Source organism: Lentinus tigrinus (genome assembly GCF_003813185.1).
Source record: "Lentinus tigrinus ALCF2SS1-7 unplaced genomic scaffold L226scaffold_21, whole genome shotgun sequence".
Classification (NCBI taxonomy): Eukaryota; Fungi; Basidiomycota; class Agaricomycetes; order Polyporales; family Polyporaceae; genus Lentinus; species Lentinus tigrinus.
The window spans coordinates 428,830-444,129 of NW_027137930.1; the positions used below are offsets into that span (position 1 = coordinate 428,830).

General features: G+C 56.4%; 7 protein-coding genes and 1 non-coding gene across 8 annotated transcripts; 3 read left to right on the forward strand and 5 right to left on the reverse strand.

Annotated features, from left to right (window-relative positions):
* Window positions 1–273, reverse strand: L226DRAFT_428137 (uncharacterized protein; the record flags this gene model as incomplete). Its single annotated transcript, XM_067674671.1, has 1 exon — window positions 1–273. A coding segment is annotated over one exon (273 nt), but the record flags the coding sequence as incomplete, so codon positions are not given.
* Window positions 274–937: 664 nt separating this feature from the next.
* Window positions 938–3,969, reverse strand: L226DRAFT_614693 (uncharacterized protein). Its single transcript, XM_067686677.1, has 9 exons — window positions 3,953–3,969; window positions 3,703–3,877; window positions 3,327–3,642; window positions 2,572–3,257; window positions 2,320–2,494; window positions 1,923–2,264; window positions 1,160–1,862; window positions 1,064–1,105; window positions 938–1,001 (listed from the first exon to the last, which is right to left on the reverse strand). Exons 3-7 carry the CDS (start codon window positions 3,638–3,640, stop codon window positions 1,184–1,186), a joined length of 2,196 nt encoding a protein of 731 aa, XP_067533413.1. The 5' UTR covers window positions 3,641–3,642; window positions 3,703–3,877; window positions 3,953–3,969; the 3' UTR covers window positions 938–1,001; window positions 1,064–1,105; window positions 1,160–1,183.
* A 190-nt stretch (window positions 3,970–4,159) lies between these two features.
* L226DRAFT_614694 (uncharacterized protein) lies at window positions 4,160–5,370 on the reverse strand (the record flags this gene model as incomplete). The annotated part of the gene is made up of 3 exons (XM_067686678.1): window positions 5,339–5,370; window positions 4,892–5,281; window positions 4,160–4,838 (listed from the first exon to the last, which is right to left on the reverse strand). The coding sequence occupies exons 2-3, from the start codon at window positions 5,194–5,196 to the stop codon at window positions 4,160–4,162; spliced, it is 984 nt and encodes a 327-aa protein (XP_067533414.1). The 5' UTR covers window positions 5,197–5,281; window positions 5,339–5,370.
* Window positions 5,371–5,508: 138 nt separating this feature from the next.
* L226DRAFT_489969 (uncharacterized protein) lies at window positions 5,509–6,909 on the forward strand. The gene is made up of 3 exons (XM_067677300.1): window positions 5,509–6,000; window positions 6,050–6,748; window positions 6,814–6,909. The coding sequence occupies exons 1-2, from the start codon at window positions 5,627–5,629 to the stop codon at window positions 6,738–6,740; spliced, it is 1,065 nt and encodes a 354-aa protein (XP_067533415.1). The 5' UTR covers window positions 5,509–5,626; the 3' UTR covers window positions 6,741–6,748; window positions 6,814–6,909.
* Window positions 6,910–7,038: 129 nt separating this feature from the next.
* L226DRAFT_537009 (cytochrome P450) lies at window positions 7,039–10,127 on the reverse strand. The gene is made up of 12 exons (XM_067681232.1): window positions 9,564–10,127; window positions 9,366–9,498; window positions 9,089–9,280; window positions 8,862–9,010; window positions 8,660–8,775; window positions 8,467–8,587; window positions 8,376–8,389; window positions 8,147–8,313; window positions 8,055–8,077; window positions 7,903–7,984; window positions 7,568–7,840; window positions 7,039–7,393 (listed from the first exon to the last, which is right to left on the reverse strand). The coding sequence occupies exons 1-12, from the start codon at window positions 9,784–9,786 to the stop codon at window positions 7,303–7,305; spliced, it is 1,584 nt and encodes a 527-aa protein (XP_067533416.1). The 5' UTR covers window positions 9,787–10,127; the 3' UTR covers window positions 7,039–7,302.
* A 646-nt stretch (window positions 10,128–10,773) lies between these two features.
* Window positions 10,774–10,846, forward strand: L226DRAFT_t178. The gene has a single exon. It is a non-coding gene; the product is annotated as a tRNA-Val (tRNA).
* Window positions 10,847–13,473: 2,627 nt separating this feature from the next.
* Window positions 13,474–14,087, forward strand: L226DRAFT_572939 (uncharacterized protein; the record flags this gene model as incomplete). The annotated part of the gene is made up of 3 exons (XM_067684756.1): window positions 13,474–13,723; window positions 13,801–13,862; window positions 13,929–14,087. The coding sequence occupies 3 exons, from the start codon at window positions 13,474–13,476 to the stop codon at window positions 14,085–14,087; spliced, it is 471 nt and encodes a 156-aa protein (XP_067533417.1).
* Window positions 14,088–14,479: 392 nt separating this feature from the next.
* Window positions 14,480–15,054, reverse strand: L226DRAFT_537014 (uncharacterized protein; the record flags this gene model as incomplete). The annotated part of the gene is made up of 1 exon (XM_067681233.1): window positions 14,480–15,054. A coding segment is annotated over one exon (276 nt), but the record flags the coding sequence as incomplete, so codon positions are not given.
* Between the last annotated feature and the right edge of the window lie 246 nt (window positions 15,055–15,300).

The window sequence follows — 15,300 nt, forward strand, 5'->3', positions numbered from 1 at the left end:
GAGTGAGTCGGTGTCAGCAGGATGTAGTGGGAGTAAGCAGAAGTGAGCAGGATGGAGTCGGAGTGAGCAGAAGTGAGCAGGATGTAGTCCGAGTGAGTGGATGTAGGTCGGAGTGAGTGGATGTAGGTCGGAGTGAGTGGATGTGAGTGGCAGGTAGCGAAAGTGAGCAGGATGTAGTCGGAGTGAGTGGATGTCAGTCAGAGTGAGTGGATGTCGGTCAGAGTGAGTGGATGGAGTCAGATGGAGTCGGGCGTGAGCGGCACGGCCGGGAATACGGTCCGCGCGGTGTCCCACGAATTTCCCGGCAATTCCTCTGACTGGGAAATGTTTTCTGAATGTCACAAACATTTCCTGATTGGAGATATGCTTGTGACGAGTAACGTTTCTTTGACATGTCTGCAACCCGAAAATGGGCATGAGACACCAAACAACTCCGCACAACGGCCTAAAACAGGACATTGCCTGGAAAGGCATCGGACATCCATGTGACCGACGACTGGAACTCACGAAACACCTTGCATTCCCGTGCCTTGTCCCACACTGGGAAATCCTTGTGTCAACAGACATTTCCGTGACATGGCAAAGGAGTTCCTCGACCCCCGTCCCTGTGACATTTCTCAGTTTCCATGTCACAGATGTGGAAATCCTGCCGGAGTGTTACATTTCGGAAGTGCCAACATTGCCGAGACATCACCTAGAATTGATAGCCCCCATCTGGATTTCCCATGCATTACCTTGACCCGAGCATTTGGTTTTGCACGTCGTGATCAGCTTGTAGTATCATAGAGCCCCCCGGTTCCGGAAGCACGACTGCCGAGTTGGCGGACATGACCGCCCGTCGTGTGAGCGCTTCAAGCTACTATAACCTTGGCGTCGCACATCAAACGCTCTCGGAGTCTGACTCGTGATCATATGCTCTCGAGGACTCGGACGGTTGGCCCGCTTCGAAGTTGAGATAGATATATCATCTAACAATGTGATCGTAGGTTAACAAGTCTGACCTTGAACGTTACAGAAGGTTAATACGTTGAAACTTGAGCAGCTACTCCAGCGGCGTACTCACAACAAGGATCCGCAATCCGTAGTAGCTGAATACGACCAGTTCCTGTAGAGGTTAGTGAAATCGGAAGGCGTTCTAGGAATGACACGATGAACGAACCTGTCTCGAGCTCGCACCACCCTCCTACCATCCGGGCACGTCACCAGCAATTCCGAGCATGCTCGGTAATTGCTTCCAATTCTCCCTCTGGCGTTTCTCCCGACGCTCTCGAACAGCCGCCGAGCATCCTTTGCACAGTCCTGGGGCATCGACATGTGATACATCAAACAGCATGACCGGGTTTGGCATAGTGGTGATGTGAGCCACCTGTCCTGCGGTCTCCGACAGCTGGTGGAAAACCTCCTGACATCTGTCGTTGCCTGCCTCCAGCTTGCAGCATCCGGGAGGAAGTGGCGCGTACGTGCGCAGAATAGCCAGGATCGTGAACTTGAGGAGTTCGGCGTTTGCGTTCAAGCACAAGCGCAGATCCTCGGATGAGAGAGTCTCCCGCTCTCCGTCGCTGTACATGAACCCATCCAGGATATTTGCGCCCAAGCGGCAGCACATCCACATAGCCACAGGCAACATAGTGGGCTCCTGAGTCAAGTGCGCGAGGTTGACGACTCCGATAGCATGCTTTGATTGGAATGCGGGCGGGATGAAGGTAGGCGTCTCTCTAAACGTGTCCAGGCTGTCGGTGAAGAAGAGTTTCAAGTATCGCATGGCCTGCTCATAGATCGACGTCATCTGGTACTTGTGGCCTAGGCGGACGCAGGCAGAAACAACCTCGAACGAGGGATCAGGCCGATGCTTGGAGAAGAGACTGGTGCGTTCGTCAACACGCCATTCACGCCATTCACAGTGACGAACGGGGACGACTCACCCTTGCTCCTCGGCATTCAGCATCAACCGCAATACATGCCTCCAATCCCGCGCAGAATCGGTGACGTGAATTATAGGGCACCAATGGTCCTCACCGTCTCGGGTACAGACGGCTGTCGAAGCAGGCTGGGGAAAAGACAGCATGTCCTTGAAGACGTCGCATCGTCGGGCGAGGTGACCCCTGTAGACACGGAACTCGGTGTTCCCGGCAACAAGTATGATTGTCCCGTCCTCGAACCAGAAGTCCTTGTCCCTCGTTCGCGATGCCTTGTCTGGTTCCAATGTGACCAATCCGGAACTTCCCAAGCCCGGGGATACGCTTGACTTGCTAAACATTTGCGCGCTAGTTGTGGCGCAGTCAGTGAGAGGAGATGAATACGAGAGGTGACTCAACTCACAGCATCGTGAGCAGTGCTCGTTGGCCGTTGGCTAGGTAAGTCTGATGTCGAGGGTTGTCGAGGATACATGCGGATGCCTGTCGCTCTCCATGAGGATGAATTGCTCCCGCGAGGGTGCGCACGTGGCGAGTAAGGTTCAGGATGCGTGGATCTACCGAACTGGGGTTAGATATGTCTAATATGCCACGACAGGACATAGAAAACTGAGCTAAGAAACTGAGTCCAGCAGACGCAACGTTCTTCAATTCCAACTCAACAGATCCACTCCGAAGATAGTCGGAAGACGCTTCCACAGCGCCTTGTGCTCCTCCTCCTCGCACTTCCGATACACCTCCCAGCACGCGTCGCAAAACATCGTCCTCTTGACGTCGTCCGGCAGGTCCACCTCAAGATGGACGAAAGGATACGCATGCTCGAAGCTATCCGCGGTGCTGTTCGCCACCGCGAAGAACTTCTGACCCGCCGCTGTCGAGCGGCAAGCGTTGTTCGCGGCGCGGCAGGGTTTCTTGCGCGGGCGTGCTGGGTCGGAGGCTGCCATAAAGCTGCGGGTGTACTTCCCGTAGGTCTCTTGCATGAGCTTCGACCTTGCGACGAAGCAGCGCCCGAGATCTTCCGCCGAGAGCATCTCCCGCTCGCCATCGCTGTACGCGAAGCCTTCTGTGACCTCTGCATCGAGCCGGCAGCAGTGGAAGAGCGCGACGGGGAGGAGGGAATGCTCTCCGGTAAGGCGGGCGAGGTTCACCACCCCGATGGCCGAGGAAGGAAGGAAGCCTTGAGGAGGCCACCGGATGGTTGGTCGATAGAGAGGGGGATGAAAGAGGATCTTCAGATAATCGAGCGCTTCGTGCTCCATATGTGTCATGTCGTACTTGTGGCCAAGGCGGACGCACGCTGACAGCATCTCGAACGAGGGGCGCGACGGTCCCTGATCGAACAAACTGTGAAAATTGAGGACATTAGTGTGCTGTGTCTGCGACAGCACAAAACAATATGGCGAATCCGCGTACCTGATGTCGCGTCTAGGCATGTATAGTCGGAACACATTTCGCCAGTCTCTCGCCGAGTCGCAGAGATGGACGACAGGGCAGTGATCGTCATCGTCACCATCGAGAGCGTCAGCGGCGGGGGCCGGTTGTGGGAGCGACAGTAAATCTTTGAAGATTGGGAATCGATCCTCGAGTAAGCCACGGTACACTCGGAACTCAGTCTCCTGAATGATCAGCACGATCGTCCCATCGGCGAACCAGAACTCTACATCTCGTTTGCGCGAGGCCCTCGGCTTCTCCGACTCAGCCGCGGTGATGGAGGATGTCTCGGACATGTCTGCGAACTTCCACCATCAGTCCAACGGGAATCGGATGTACTGATCTGATATGTACTTACTGAAGTTGTGTGGCGCGGAGCTGCTAGGATGGCGAGAGGATGGGAGAAGAGGGCGGGATACGCACGGTGGGACTTGCAACGAGGAGGAGGCGCTGCAAAATATGGCACGTGGCAGAGAAGGGCTCAGGACACGCGACCACAGCTTCGCGAGACGACGCCTTTGAGGCGCAGAGTTCTGTTAGCGTGGACGTGAGGCTCCTAGGTGAGATACAACAGTCAGTAGTCGCGCACACGCATGTCACACACTCGCCTGCGTGCAGAAATCTCGCATACAGAGCTAAACGGGTGCAGCACCGTTCAGCATGCGTTACGAGGAAGACAAGAACAATACGATGTAATTCCTGACTCTTGGATACAGGTGACTGAATACAAGCCTGCTAAAATGGTCATCAGCAAGTGAAACGAGAAGCGAGAAGAACGAAAGCAAACCTAATATACACGGACTGACTGTGGCGAGCTAATCGTCGGCCCCTAGCGCAAAGATAATTGGAAGTTTTCCCCACATGATCCTCTGCTGGTCGATGATGCGCTTCTCCAAGTCACTGTAGCATGACGGGCAAAGCGGATCGGCGTATTCTTGGCAAGCCTGGAGGAAGGAAGATGCTCTGCAGAAGGGCTCCTCATTAGCAACGTAGTCGGGTTCGGCTTGCAAGCCGCGAAGCATATCTCGTATGCTAAGTTTGCACGCGCCCTCAGCGGTGCATCCCGGTACGTGCCATGGCACGAGTGTGCGTAGGACCATGCCCGTGAATTCCGCCATGAGGGCGACCTTCCCACTCATGCAGCGTATCAGGTCTTCGTTGTCCAGTTTCGCGAGAATGCCATCTGATGTGACAAACCCGTTCACCAGTGTAGCGACCGGGAGGGTACAGCATACCATGAGCGCGCTAAGGAGGATAGTCGACCAGCCCATGCGCCGGGCGATACCGACGACACCGATGGCATGCCATGGAGACCACGTCGGTGGTCCTTCAAAGACCCGTTCCTCGTTCCACTTGTCGAAATCCTGGGGGAAGTAGTGCTCCAGATAGCCGAGCGCCTGTTCAAGCAGGTAGTCGACCTGGTACTTGTGACCAAGCCGTATACAGGCGGAAAGTGTCTCGAACGCGATCTTGTAGGGTCCCGCATATATAATACTGACCGAAATCAGCATAGCCATCCTGGAGCATAGTTCGTATATCGGACTTACGACGTCTGTTTCTTGGGTAAAAGCGCACGAAGGAAGTGGCGCAGGTCGTCAGGGCTATCTTCCAACTTCACGACGGGGCATGACTGAGAAGCTCGGCTAACATCATACTTGTCCGGTTGAGGGGAAGAGAACATATCTGCATATACGGGCGAATGCTCTGCTAGGACGCCCTTGTAAACTCGGAAACGCACATTCTGCGCCTCGAGGATAATCGTGCCATCATCGAACCAAAACTCCGCATCTTCCTGCAGTTGCGCTCCAGGAGAGTCTGGACGTAATCTCTTTCGGGACCCAAGGTTGCTCATGAGTAAATCGGGCCTAAGCTCGTGACTCAGAGGTGGTTGCCCTGATGGGAGGTGGATTGACTCGAGTCTCAGACCGACGAAGTTTCTGCACATAATGCCTTGGCGTCAGCACCTCGTTCGGTACATGATACTCAGCACCAACCTTGTTGACTTGCTCCTGACAATGGGAGAAGAAACTACTGAAGGGCGAACGCCAGAGAGAGATCGTGAGGAAAATTCAAACTCCTCGAACCGTGACGCAACGCGTGACGTAGCGCGTATGTCACATCGAACACCGGCGCCCTCAGCGGATGGCAAGTTTGAGTTGACCGTCACGTACTTTCAACCCTCCTCCTCGTCCTCTTCGTCCTCGTCAGAATACTTCAGGAGTTTATTGCGGCCTTGGCCATATCCGCGCGTGTACTCACATTCTTGCTGACAGACTGAAAATATGTCTTCCCCCGACCCCAATACTCCGAGCGCAGGAGGCATCAAACGTGCACGAGAAGACCAGAGCACAGGTTCTGAGGCCTTGGAGTCGCTCCACAGAAAGAAACGCTTTAGTCAAGATAGGCCGCGAAGAGATCATGAGTTTTGGTTTGACGACGGGTCGATCGCTCTTGTCGCGAAGGATGTGGAGTTCCGGGTGTACAAGCGAGTCCTATCGGAGCATTCCGTCGTCTTCGCGGACATGTTGTCTTTCCCCCAACCTTCGTCTCAGCAACCTACGTCTATACCTCAGGACTGCCCGATCGTACACCTCGACGACAGTCCCGAAGATCTGAGACATATCTTCCGTGCTATTTTCCCCAGGAAAGGCGCCACGTACGTTTTTCACGCCTTTGCTGCCCTTATCCCACCCACCGTTACGCAGGTTCATCCCACTGGAACTAGGGGATCCTACATTCGACATGGTATCCGCATACGCTCGGCTTGGTCACAAGTATCAGATAGACGACCTTCTAGACCAGTCTCTCCGATGGCTCAAGACCCAGTTCACCACGAATTTCAACACCTGGATCAAGCAAGGACTGTATCCTTTCCACGACGAAGCAGAGTACGCCATCGGGGTCGTCAATATCGCTAGACTCACCCAGTGCCACACTATCCTCCCGACAGCGATGATGATCTGCTGTTCCCTTCCCGGAGAAACCCTCGTGCGCGGCTTCGAACGCCCTGACGGGAGTCTGGAAAAACTCGGAGAAGATGACCTCATCCTTTGCATCGCCAAGAAAACCGCTCTCACCGGCGCCACTGTCACATCTCTCTTATCGGCCTTCGACCCCGACGACGATGGGTTCCACGCAGTCGGAGACTCGGACTGTATTCAAGGATTGCTTCGCCTTCTACATCAATATCGGAGAGATCCTGGGCTCATTGTGGGCAATAGTCCGTTTCCTTCGGTGGACTACTACTTCGACGATTACGACCACATGGCAGTCTGCGAGGATTGTGCGCATCACCTTCACAGTCGGCTCCGCGAAGAGCAGGAGATGCTCTGGTGCCGACTCCCCGAAATTTTTGGGTTGGGCAGGATTGAGGGTTGGCCTGTTGGTCCTGCCTAGTTGACGCGGTACGAACCTCGCCTACGACACAACCATGCGCTCCGATAACTGACCTTTTGTCTTGCCACTGCAGGATCGGCGTCACCTTCACGATTGCCCGCAGTTTTCTCCACATTCAGAGTCACCTATAGCCCCCTTTGTATGATGTGTAGTGCCCGCAACGAAGTGCGTTTCTTGTTACCGGGGCTCAAGCGCTCATTGCCGCACCCGTATGTTCGACTATCTCAATTCTGCGAAGCGTTCGAGGACCCGCTCTTCAACAAGAAGTGAAGACGCGTCCTCGTTGGGTCTCGAGTCTGCGTGTATTCGGACCTGCCACTCTGCCAGAGGCATGGTGGCGTTATTGACGGATGCTACGTACATGTGGGGTCATAACTTACGTCGGCCGCCGGCCGCTACCGCTGCCATTGGCTCCGCTATTGTATACTGTACAATGTGCAAAATGCCGACTGCAGTTGTCGATGCAATTAGTGCTCGTCCGAGGGTAGCTATAACTTGGGAAATTTGGGGTGGACGCTGTGGCGGCGAGGTGGGTATATACTCCGTCGGGCACGGCATCGGGCTAGACAGCGAGGGCGGAGCGCGCCTGCGCGATGAGATCGCGCGCGTTCTCTGCCCGTGGCCGGATGGAACAGACGAACGGCTTCGGCTGGCTGCGAGGCGCAAGGCGCAATACAAACACGGCGTTAGCTCAAACTGCTCTTTTAGTCGGGGCATGGGGCACGGGGCACCGGACACGGGCATAAAAATAAGAGAGAGCGGGAGAAGAGAGGCGGGATGGAAGTACGAGGGGAAGGGAGAGGGGAGACAGGGGACGGCGGACTTACCTCACGAAGCCGGACACGTACTCGCCGGCGGGGGTGAGCTCGTTGCCCCATTGGTCCGTGGCCTTGGAGACGTCGAAGAGGGCTAGGATGCTGGCGGCGGCGAGCCAGATGCTCGCTTCCGCGAACTCGCGGCCTGGGCAGAGCCTGCGTCCGAAGCCGAAGACGATCTTGCGCGGGTTGCATGCGTCTGCGGTCGCCGCATCCATCTCGAGCCAGCGCTCCGGGCGGAACCTCTGTGGGTCGGGGTAGTACTTCGGGTCTTGCGTCATTTTCCTGCGGCCATAGGTGGTCAGTATCGTCGTGTGGGGGATCTCTAAGATGTGCGGTGCACGTACCACATGTTGGGGATAACCATCGTATCGCCGGGTATGTGGTACCCACGGTAGCCGTCGGCCTCGACGGTGTTGTGGGGGATGCCTACGACGGCGTTCAATACGATTTACTTACACGTATATGGACACACCGTCACAACCCGGATAGCACGCACCGAGTGGAACGGGGCACCGCCACCTGCATTGATGCACGGAGTAAGTACGCATGTGCATGGCCTCATGTGCGAGATGGGATCAACGGGCGCACCTGAGAACTTCGCTAAGCACGCAATCGAGATAAGGCATGCTCGGCCTGTCATCAAAGTCTGGGAGTCGCGATTGCCCGATGATGCTATCGACTTCCTGCTGGGCACGCTTGAACACCTCGGGGTGCAGCACCATCGCGAGCATGAAATTCGACGCCACCGTGACCGTCTGGACGCATTGCGGCAGGATCAGCTGAGCCCCGTTCTGATGATCAACAAATGCACCCGCACCGTCTCGGTTCCCGCTGGAAACAGGAGGCAGCGTTAGAATTAAGCGTGACGTGCGTGGAATTGGAAGGAGCGGATGGCAGGGCCCACATACCTCCGTAGATGACCCCAGCCGCGCCCTTGATATCCTCGGCTTCCTGGGCAGACGGTCCGTTACGGCCATACGTTTCTTCCAGAAGCGAAGCCGTAAAGGACGGCCGCGCAGTGCCCGCAGCCTGGCGCGAGGTGTCAGCCACACATGACAGGACGGAGATGGGGGCTCGTTTCATCCATCCTACTGTGCTCACCATTGCGCTCCTGACCATCTCGTAGGGTGTGTCCATCATGGCGCGCACGAGCCCGCGAATCCTGAACGCTTCGCGCTTGAAGCCGGCGCCCGGCATCCAAGTCGGTAAATTCTTCACTGGCGCAGAGGTCAGCGCTGGGGAATCGCGATGCGAAGAAGCCGGGCAGAAATGCGTGGCATTGGACTCAATGGAGGGGACTTACACACGGGGAAGAAGTCGACGAGCATGGAGCCTGGACTTCCCGCGAGCACGGTCGCTTCCGTGGCATCGTGAGCGAGCTTGACGTACTGGTCTTCCAAGGACTCGATGCGGTGGCCGTACGTAATCTCCATAATCATGCCCGTCGACCACCTGAGACGATAAGCCAGCGCATACGGTGTGAGCGCGGCCGCGGATCCTTCGAGCAGCACACGCATGTGACGGGCTCACCTGTTGATGTGGGAGAGGAAGTCGCCCGGGCTTTCGAGCAGGCCGGAAAGAAGGGTGTACGTTTCCCGTTGCTGGATGGGGCGGTAGCCATGCAGCGCCGGCCTGGTCTGGAAGTTGTCGTGCATCCATCGCCTGTGTTTGCGGAACCGATCGCCGACGCGCATGTGCGTCACGACATTGTCCCAGCCCATCCTGCAGCGGGGAAGGACGGATCAGCGGCGCTGGGCACGAGGAGGCTAACGCAAGAAGTGGGGGGCTGATCTAGATAACGACTCACAGTTCGGAAAGCAGAATCAGACGGGGGCGGTCTGAGAAATTGCCGCTCTTCCGTTCGAGCAGGTCCTGCGCCGCACGGAGCGAGCCCAGCACCAAAACTGGCCGTCTGAAGATCTTCGCGTACACGACGTCCCCTGGAATGGTCGACGCCAACTCAAATCAAGTCGCCGCCTTGGTCGGATCGGCATCGCAGACGCACCATACTGCTTCGTCCACTCCGCAAACGTCTTCTCTTGGTAGTCGGAGGGCAGTTGGTGGACGTTGCCCAGCACAGGCATCGTCGTGGGCCCGGGGGGCAACCGAACATCGACGGAGCCTGCGTGTTTTGCGAGGCGGAGCCACTTGGAGAAGGCAAAGCGGGCGAGCACGAAGAGGAAAGCAGCGACGCTGACCGGGGCAAGAACGTGCACGACGGGCTCCATTGCTAAGTTCTGCGCCAGGGGAGGAAGGTGCCAGGTCAGGAAGTGGCCCGTTCGAGCTTTATACGATGGCGGAGAATCGGAGTAGTGTGACGACAGGCTCGCGTTCTTTCATGAACATATCGGCTTCCCCATTCGTTGATTCTGAGCTGAGCTAGCCTTCTTGCAACGCTTGGTGGCCCTGGGTTGACGCGTGGTGACCTCGGGGAATTTGCCGCACCAGCCGCACACCCACTGTGGCAATTGAATGGATCGGGCGAGAAGCCACGCCCGATGGCCCTCGCCTATCGCGATACACTGATGGACAAGTGCGAAGGATGACAATGTAATAGTCGACAAGCGAAGATAGTGCGATTGCCAACATGCCAGCGGAGCAAGTTTGGGACGATCGCGCTTCCAGCGCAAGTCACCAGAGCGGCCTGTGTCCGCCGGGGCTTTCGAGGGTTGGAGCAGGCCACGGTGTGGGACGTGTACTCTGCAAGACGTGAGAGCGTGAAGCGTCAGTGTGGCTCGAGAAGGCTCCCGACTGCGTCTGCGAAAGGTCCCGAGGACATCTTCGGATAGCCTCCCGGCCGGGGAGCGCACGATGGCGAGCATAGAATCCGGTCTATACGCACTGGACTTCTGAGACTGAGTTGCTACCCCTGTGGCATGTCCAATGGAGCCATGGGCGTGCTGCTCCTTTTCCGAGCAGTTACGTATAGCGTTGATGATCATGAGCGCAGCACACGGGAAGTATCCCTGCCAGCATCCCTATCTGAGACCGAATGGAGTTGGCTCTCGCATGGCAGGAATGAAACCGGGACTCACTGCTGAGCGGGAGAAGAGATGATATGTCCGTACGCAGCCGAGCAACCGAGCATGAACGCGATCCAACCTGAGTGCGCATCATGGCGGGCAGTGTCATGGTTCATGTTCACATCATGTTCAAGCAGTTGTAGTTCCCGAATTGTTTTGGCATGATATTTGTTTGCAATTTCCCGGTATCATGGTTGAGTGGTGTAGTGGTTATCACTCCTGTCTTACACACAGGCGGTCGTCGGTTCGATCCCGGCCTCAATCATAATGCGACAGTGAACAGTTTTTTTCTTCTGTCTACCTTAGAAGTAAGGCTTCTCCAAGTACTCCTGTGGTGAACAACATCTGTTAGTATAGGACAGCCAACCATGTTGGAGATCACAAAATCAACGGTATGTCATATTTACTTCGACGCACGATGAGCGCTTCTTGCATACCGCTCCTTCGATCCCAACCACCATCTAGATTGCCGGGCAAACTATTCAAGAACATAAGAGGACATGTTGAAGCATGTATAGTGTCTTTTGTGGTGCAGGTAGACACAAGAATCCCTGAGAAGAATCGAGGAGATGTTGCCTGTACCAGGTATTTCAATCTACCCTCGGGCCTCTGGCCTTGGACCACTGGCAGTATAACCACAGCAGCCTCGCGATCGGAGGCCTAATACGGTGCATCATATGAAGTCACCATTTCGCCCTCTCCTGCGTGTCACCGTAGAACCTGAAACATCGCAGCTTGTGACCCCGGACGCTGGGAGAACATCAAGGAGTGACGCAAGCTCTTCGTAGTTCGCGATGCATGGACGAGGTGCGTTCCCTGTCTCGGGGCATCCGCTCGTTTCGGACATACAGATATTAGCTCACCACTGTCAAACGGCACGAATGCTGTTTCTCGGTGGTTCCGGCCATAGCATTGCTGCAAATGCGACGAACGCTACTGTCGAGATTCTGCCGCTTCTTGGAAGGCTGGTTGCCCGCATACACTCGGCACATCCGAGCTCAGGCAGCGCATACATGCTGCCACCTCACAAGGTATCGAGACGTCTCACCTCCGCCAACGTCCGCAACTGCAATCTTGCACGTCACGTTGGAGTTGCCCGTCCCCTGAGCTACCGCACGGTAAGCACCTTCCTGCGTCATCTTCGCTAAATCATCCACAGTTCTTTACCGCACGCTAACTTGTTACCTACTTTAGCAACGGGTGCTTCCTCCGCTTCCTCCGCTTCCTCCTTCCATTCAAGCGGGAAGACCGGCGATGCATCGGGACATATCGAGAACACATCCACTCTCCTCCCGCATACAGGCCACCCCAACCATTCCTTCCTGCAGGCTGGCTTGGAGTCTGGTGGCACCCTTCAAGCGGCTAGAGACAGACTCCGACACCAAACCCTCGCCCGTGCCGCCCATGCATTCTCAGGGTTCGCGGGAACGATCTACGACATAGACGGTTCGCAACAAGAGCCGCATGGCGGCGGCGCGCGCTGGCACCACCGCGCCCGATGTGCCGATGCGCCCCTGTTGTTCCACCACTCTTTCCCGGGAGAGCTGAGGGACCCTGGTGCACGAGCAGCCGCAGACGACGCCGGGGTGTCCAGCAGGCGAGGATCGCGCCGCTCAGGAGGGCATCGTGCCGGTGACTGGTCACTCCTGCGGGCGCGCACACTGGCGGAGACTTCGTTGCTGCAGTCTGAAGTCGTAATGTGGACCACGGTGATGGTCGGCGCGCAACTGCCACCCAGGCTGAGCCCGCACCTCAGGCCTCAGGACCGACCTGTTGCGTTTCGCTTCGCGGGAACCATTCGGCCTGAACACGCGGGCGTACTCTTACCCGTGCACCATCGCGGCTTGCCTGGAGCAGTACTCGAGTCTCGCGCTGACACACCGCCCGCTCGTCGTCGGAGTTGTGCTGAAGCGAGCTCGGAAAGGGAGCCCTCAACCCGAGTTGCGGGATTTGGAGGCCCGCTGTTCCTGTCAGGTCCTCTAGTCTCTCTTACCCGCCTTGGTTCTCATCATACCCGCCGTTGGCCTGCGGGATGTCACTCCGCTCGGGTTGCCGTGAAGTACCTCGGAAACGAGAACTTCAGCCAAGAGGACACGAGATATGGCCGACCCAATCCCGGAGGCGGGACCCGTCACAACTCAAGCGACACAGACCAAAGGGTCCTCAATGTTTCAGCGGTATGCTGCTAGGGCGCCCTTCTTTGCGCTCCTCATGACAGTGCGGAGGCTCAAGGTCCAGCTTGGAACGTTGACACAGAAAAATCTCTCCGCTCCACTAGACCTCACTTCCTCAGCCACAGGAGTGCTCGTTGGGTTCACGCAGTGGCGAGGGAACTCATCATATTGGCGGCTTGCTCGGCGGACATCTCCCTTCTTCGGTGCGTCGTGCCGGAAAAGCAAGGACTATACTCATCGCCTGCTCAGATCCTCCGTTGTGGCTGGCGTAGGTACGCAACGGCAGTAGTGCGCCACGATGCGACTCTCTCAAGTCCGAGGGCACCGTGATGTTGGCACCCTCGACGTCTTATCTTCCGAGTCCTGTAGCGGCGTCTGCCAGGATTCGGATACTTCCGATTCCTATGGAGGGCTGACGGCATTCATGGCCAATGTGGAGGCTATTGCCACCCGTTCCAATCGGGCCGGACGAGGCTACCAAACGGATCGTCCTCAGAGGAGTCAGCCTCACTGGTTAGCCACGTCACAATCCAGCTGATTCTTGTGCGAAACTCACGGCAGCTCTGTGAGGCTGGCAGTACATGTCAGGTGTCCACCGCCGATCCCTCCCTTCTTCCTCGGATACTGTTCATTGCATCCTTCCACCGCTGCTACTCTCTCCCTCGCTTTACGGCTGTCTGCGACATACATACCCTCTCGTATCCTGCTGTTAAGTAACATGTCGGGCATTCCTGCACTGGCGCTGTCATCTTCGGCCATCTCGGGCATCCCCCGCCACGCTTCCTCGCGCTCGGACCCCGTCCTGGCGGAGAATCCTGCCTGCCACATCCTTGAGACGCGATGCTGCCTCCCCCACAAGCACCTCGCGATTGCTCAATTCCACATCCTGTACGAGAAGGCGGCGCAAAGGAGGCTTCGGGCGGAGATTGCTGCGTTCTTGCGGGAACGAGGGACGATCCGGAGCGCAAGTGAGTGCCTGCTGCCCGTGGACCCTTACCGAAGGCCCGTCCTGTGACCTTGCGCTGACGGAAACATGCCTCCCCAGACTGTCCTGTGAAAGCCGAGGACGACGTCACCCTGCCGGGCGCAGGCGAACCCATGGACACCGTGAGCGCTTTCCCTGAATTGGCTCGGCAGTGCGGGAGCGTGAGCTGATTCTTGTGCTGTGACTAGTCTCAGTCTGCAGATATATACGACATTGCTGGGCAGAGATACCTCGACGAGAGTCCTCTCGTGCAGAGATCGAAACGCAAGCTCGCCCTTTTCTCGGACGAGTCCGAATCGCCGGAGGGCAGCCCCCTCAAGCGCCGAAGGTTCGCGTGGGTTCCCTGATGGTTATCCGGCGGCGGTTTGCTCCTCGGCTGCTTGACTTGTCGTCTGTTCTGCATGTTCGCCCCTGCGTTCTCTCTGTCATCGTCACTTGTCATCGGTACTAGGTTGGACATCGCTCAAGGCTGCCTGCACCATTGTGTCTCTGCCAACGGACAAGGTGCGATAACCAGCAAACTTTGAGCTTGCTATTTCCTGCCGCCATGGAAACTCTCAGGTGACGACCTTCTCAACTTCAACGCGTTCATAGAGCGGACGTGTCGCGTCGCGACACGGTCACATGGCCGCGTCTACGCAGTGTTCGGCGTTCGGTGCCTTTTTCCGCGGCAAGAGGGTATGATGTCCACGGGGATCAGACAACTGTCCTGGTGATCGCAAATTGGTCCGCCGTAAGTGGCTCGTCGGTCCTGTCTGTACGGCACCTTTGTCAGTCCACTACAGCGTCAATGTCCGGTGGCGGGGAGGATTCTGCCAGCGCTATATGGCGCTTCGGTCCGTCTGTTATCGCTCAACTGTCCACAGTTTGAAGAATCTAAAGATCCACTGCATGGATTCCCTTCAGAATTTCTGGGACAGTTCCCAGAAACCCCTAGATACAGCGAAAAATAATCAGCTGGTGACCCATGGCGTTGAACATTCTCCATGTTCCTGCTAACTTCAAGTGCCTGCATAGCGCGCACAGCGGCGCTAGTGTGTCGGCAAGGTCGGGAGAGAGCCGAGGCTAGCCGAAGGGTGGGGTGGGAAGCATAGCGCGCAAGCAAATGGGCGGGTTAGCGCCCGTTTTGGATTCATGCAATACAACACGAACGAGAAGGAATACAACGAAACTGATATTTTTCCTGAGACGAGAGGCTTCAGAATAGGTAACTACCAAATTTTCAAGAGGAACGGATGAGTGGTGGAGGAGATCCTTCAAAGTGCGGACAGTGTATCGATAATTGGGCGTGGAGGAGCAAACGCGCGGACAGGTTAGCTGATACGACCAGGCGGAGGAGACACGCCAGGAGGAGGAAGGGAGAATGTACCAGCTCGAAGCTGAGGATAGATCCTCGCTTCGAGGGTGCTTATATTCACGAAACGTACAGAGCGTAATAAAGCCTGCTTAAGTCTAGTAAACGTCGGACCTGAGACTAAGACTAATCGGACTTTAATTGTACTTGATCGTAATGTAAGCTTAGTATGGACTCCGATCGTAATTTACTGTGCCACATTGAAC

Coding starts and splice junctions, on each gene's coding strand:
- L226DRAFT_614693 (XM_067686677.1), bottom strand. CDS start 3,640: ATGTCCGAGACATCCTCCATCACCGCGGCTGAGTCGGAGAAGCCGAGG. Junction 3,258..3,326: donor ATGCCTAGACGCGACATCAG/GTACGCGGATTC, acceptor CAATTTTCACAG/TTTGTTCGATCAGGGACCGT. Junction 2,495..2,571: donor CTTCGGAGTGGATCTGTTGA/GTTGGAATTGAA, acceptor GTGGCATATTAG/ACATATCTAACCCCAGTTCG.
- L226DRAFT_489969 (XM_067677300.1), top strand. CDS start 5,627: ATGTCTTCCCCCGACCCCAATACTCCGAGCGCAGGAGGCATCAAACGT. Junction 6,001..6,049: donor TTCCCCAGGAAAGGCGCCAC/GTACGTTTTTCA, acceptor ACCGTTACGCAG/GTTCATCCCACTGGAACTAG.
- L226DRAFT_537009 (XM_067681232.1), bottom strand. CDS start 9,786: ATGGAGCCCGTCGTGCACGTTCTTGCCCCGGTCAGCGTCGCTGCTTTC. Junction 8,776..8,861: donor CGTCGACTTCTTCCCCGTGT/GTAAGTCCCCTC, acceptor CCTCTGCGCCAG/TGAAGAATTTACCGACTTGG. Junction 7,985..8,054: donor GCGGTGCCCCGTTCCACTCG/GTGCGTGCTATC, acceptor ACGCCGTCGTAG/GCATCCCCCACAACACCGTC.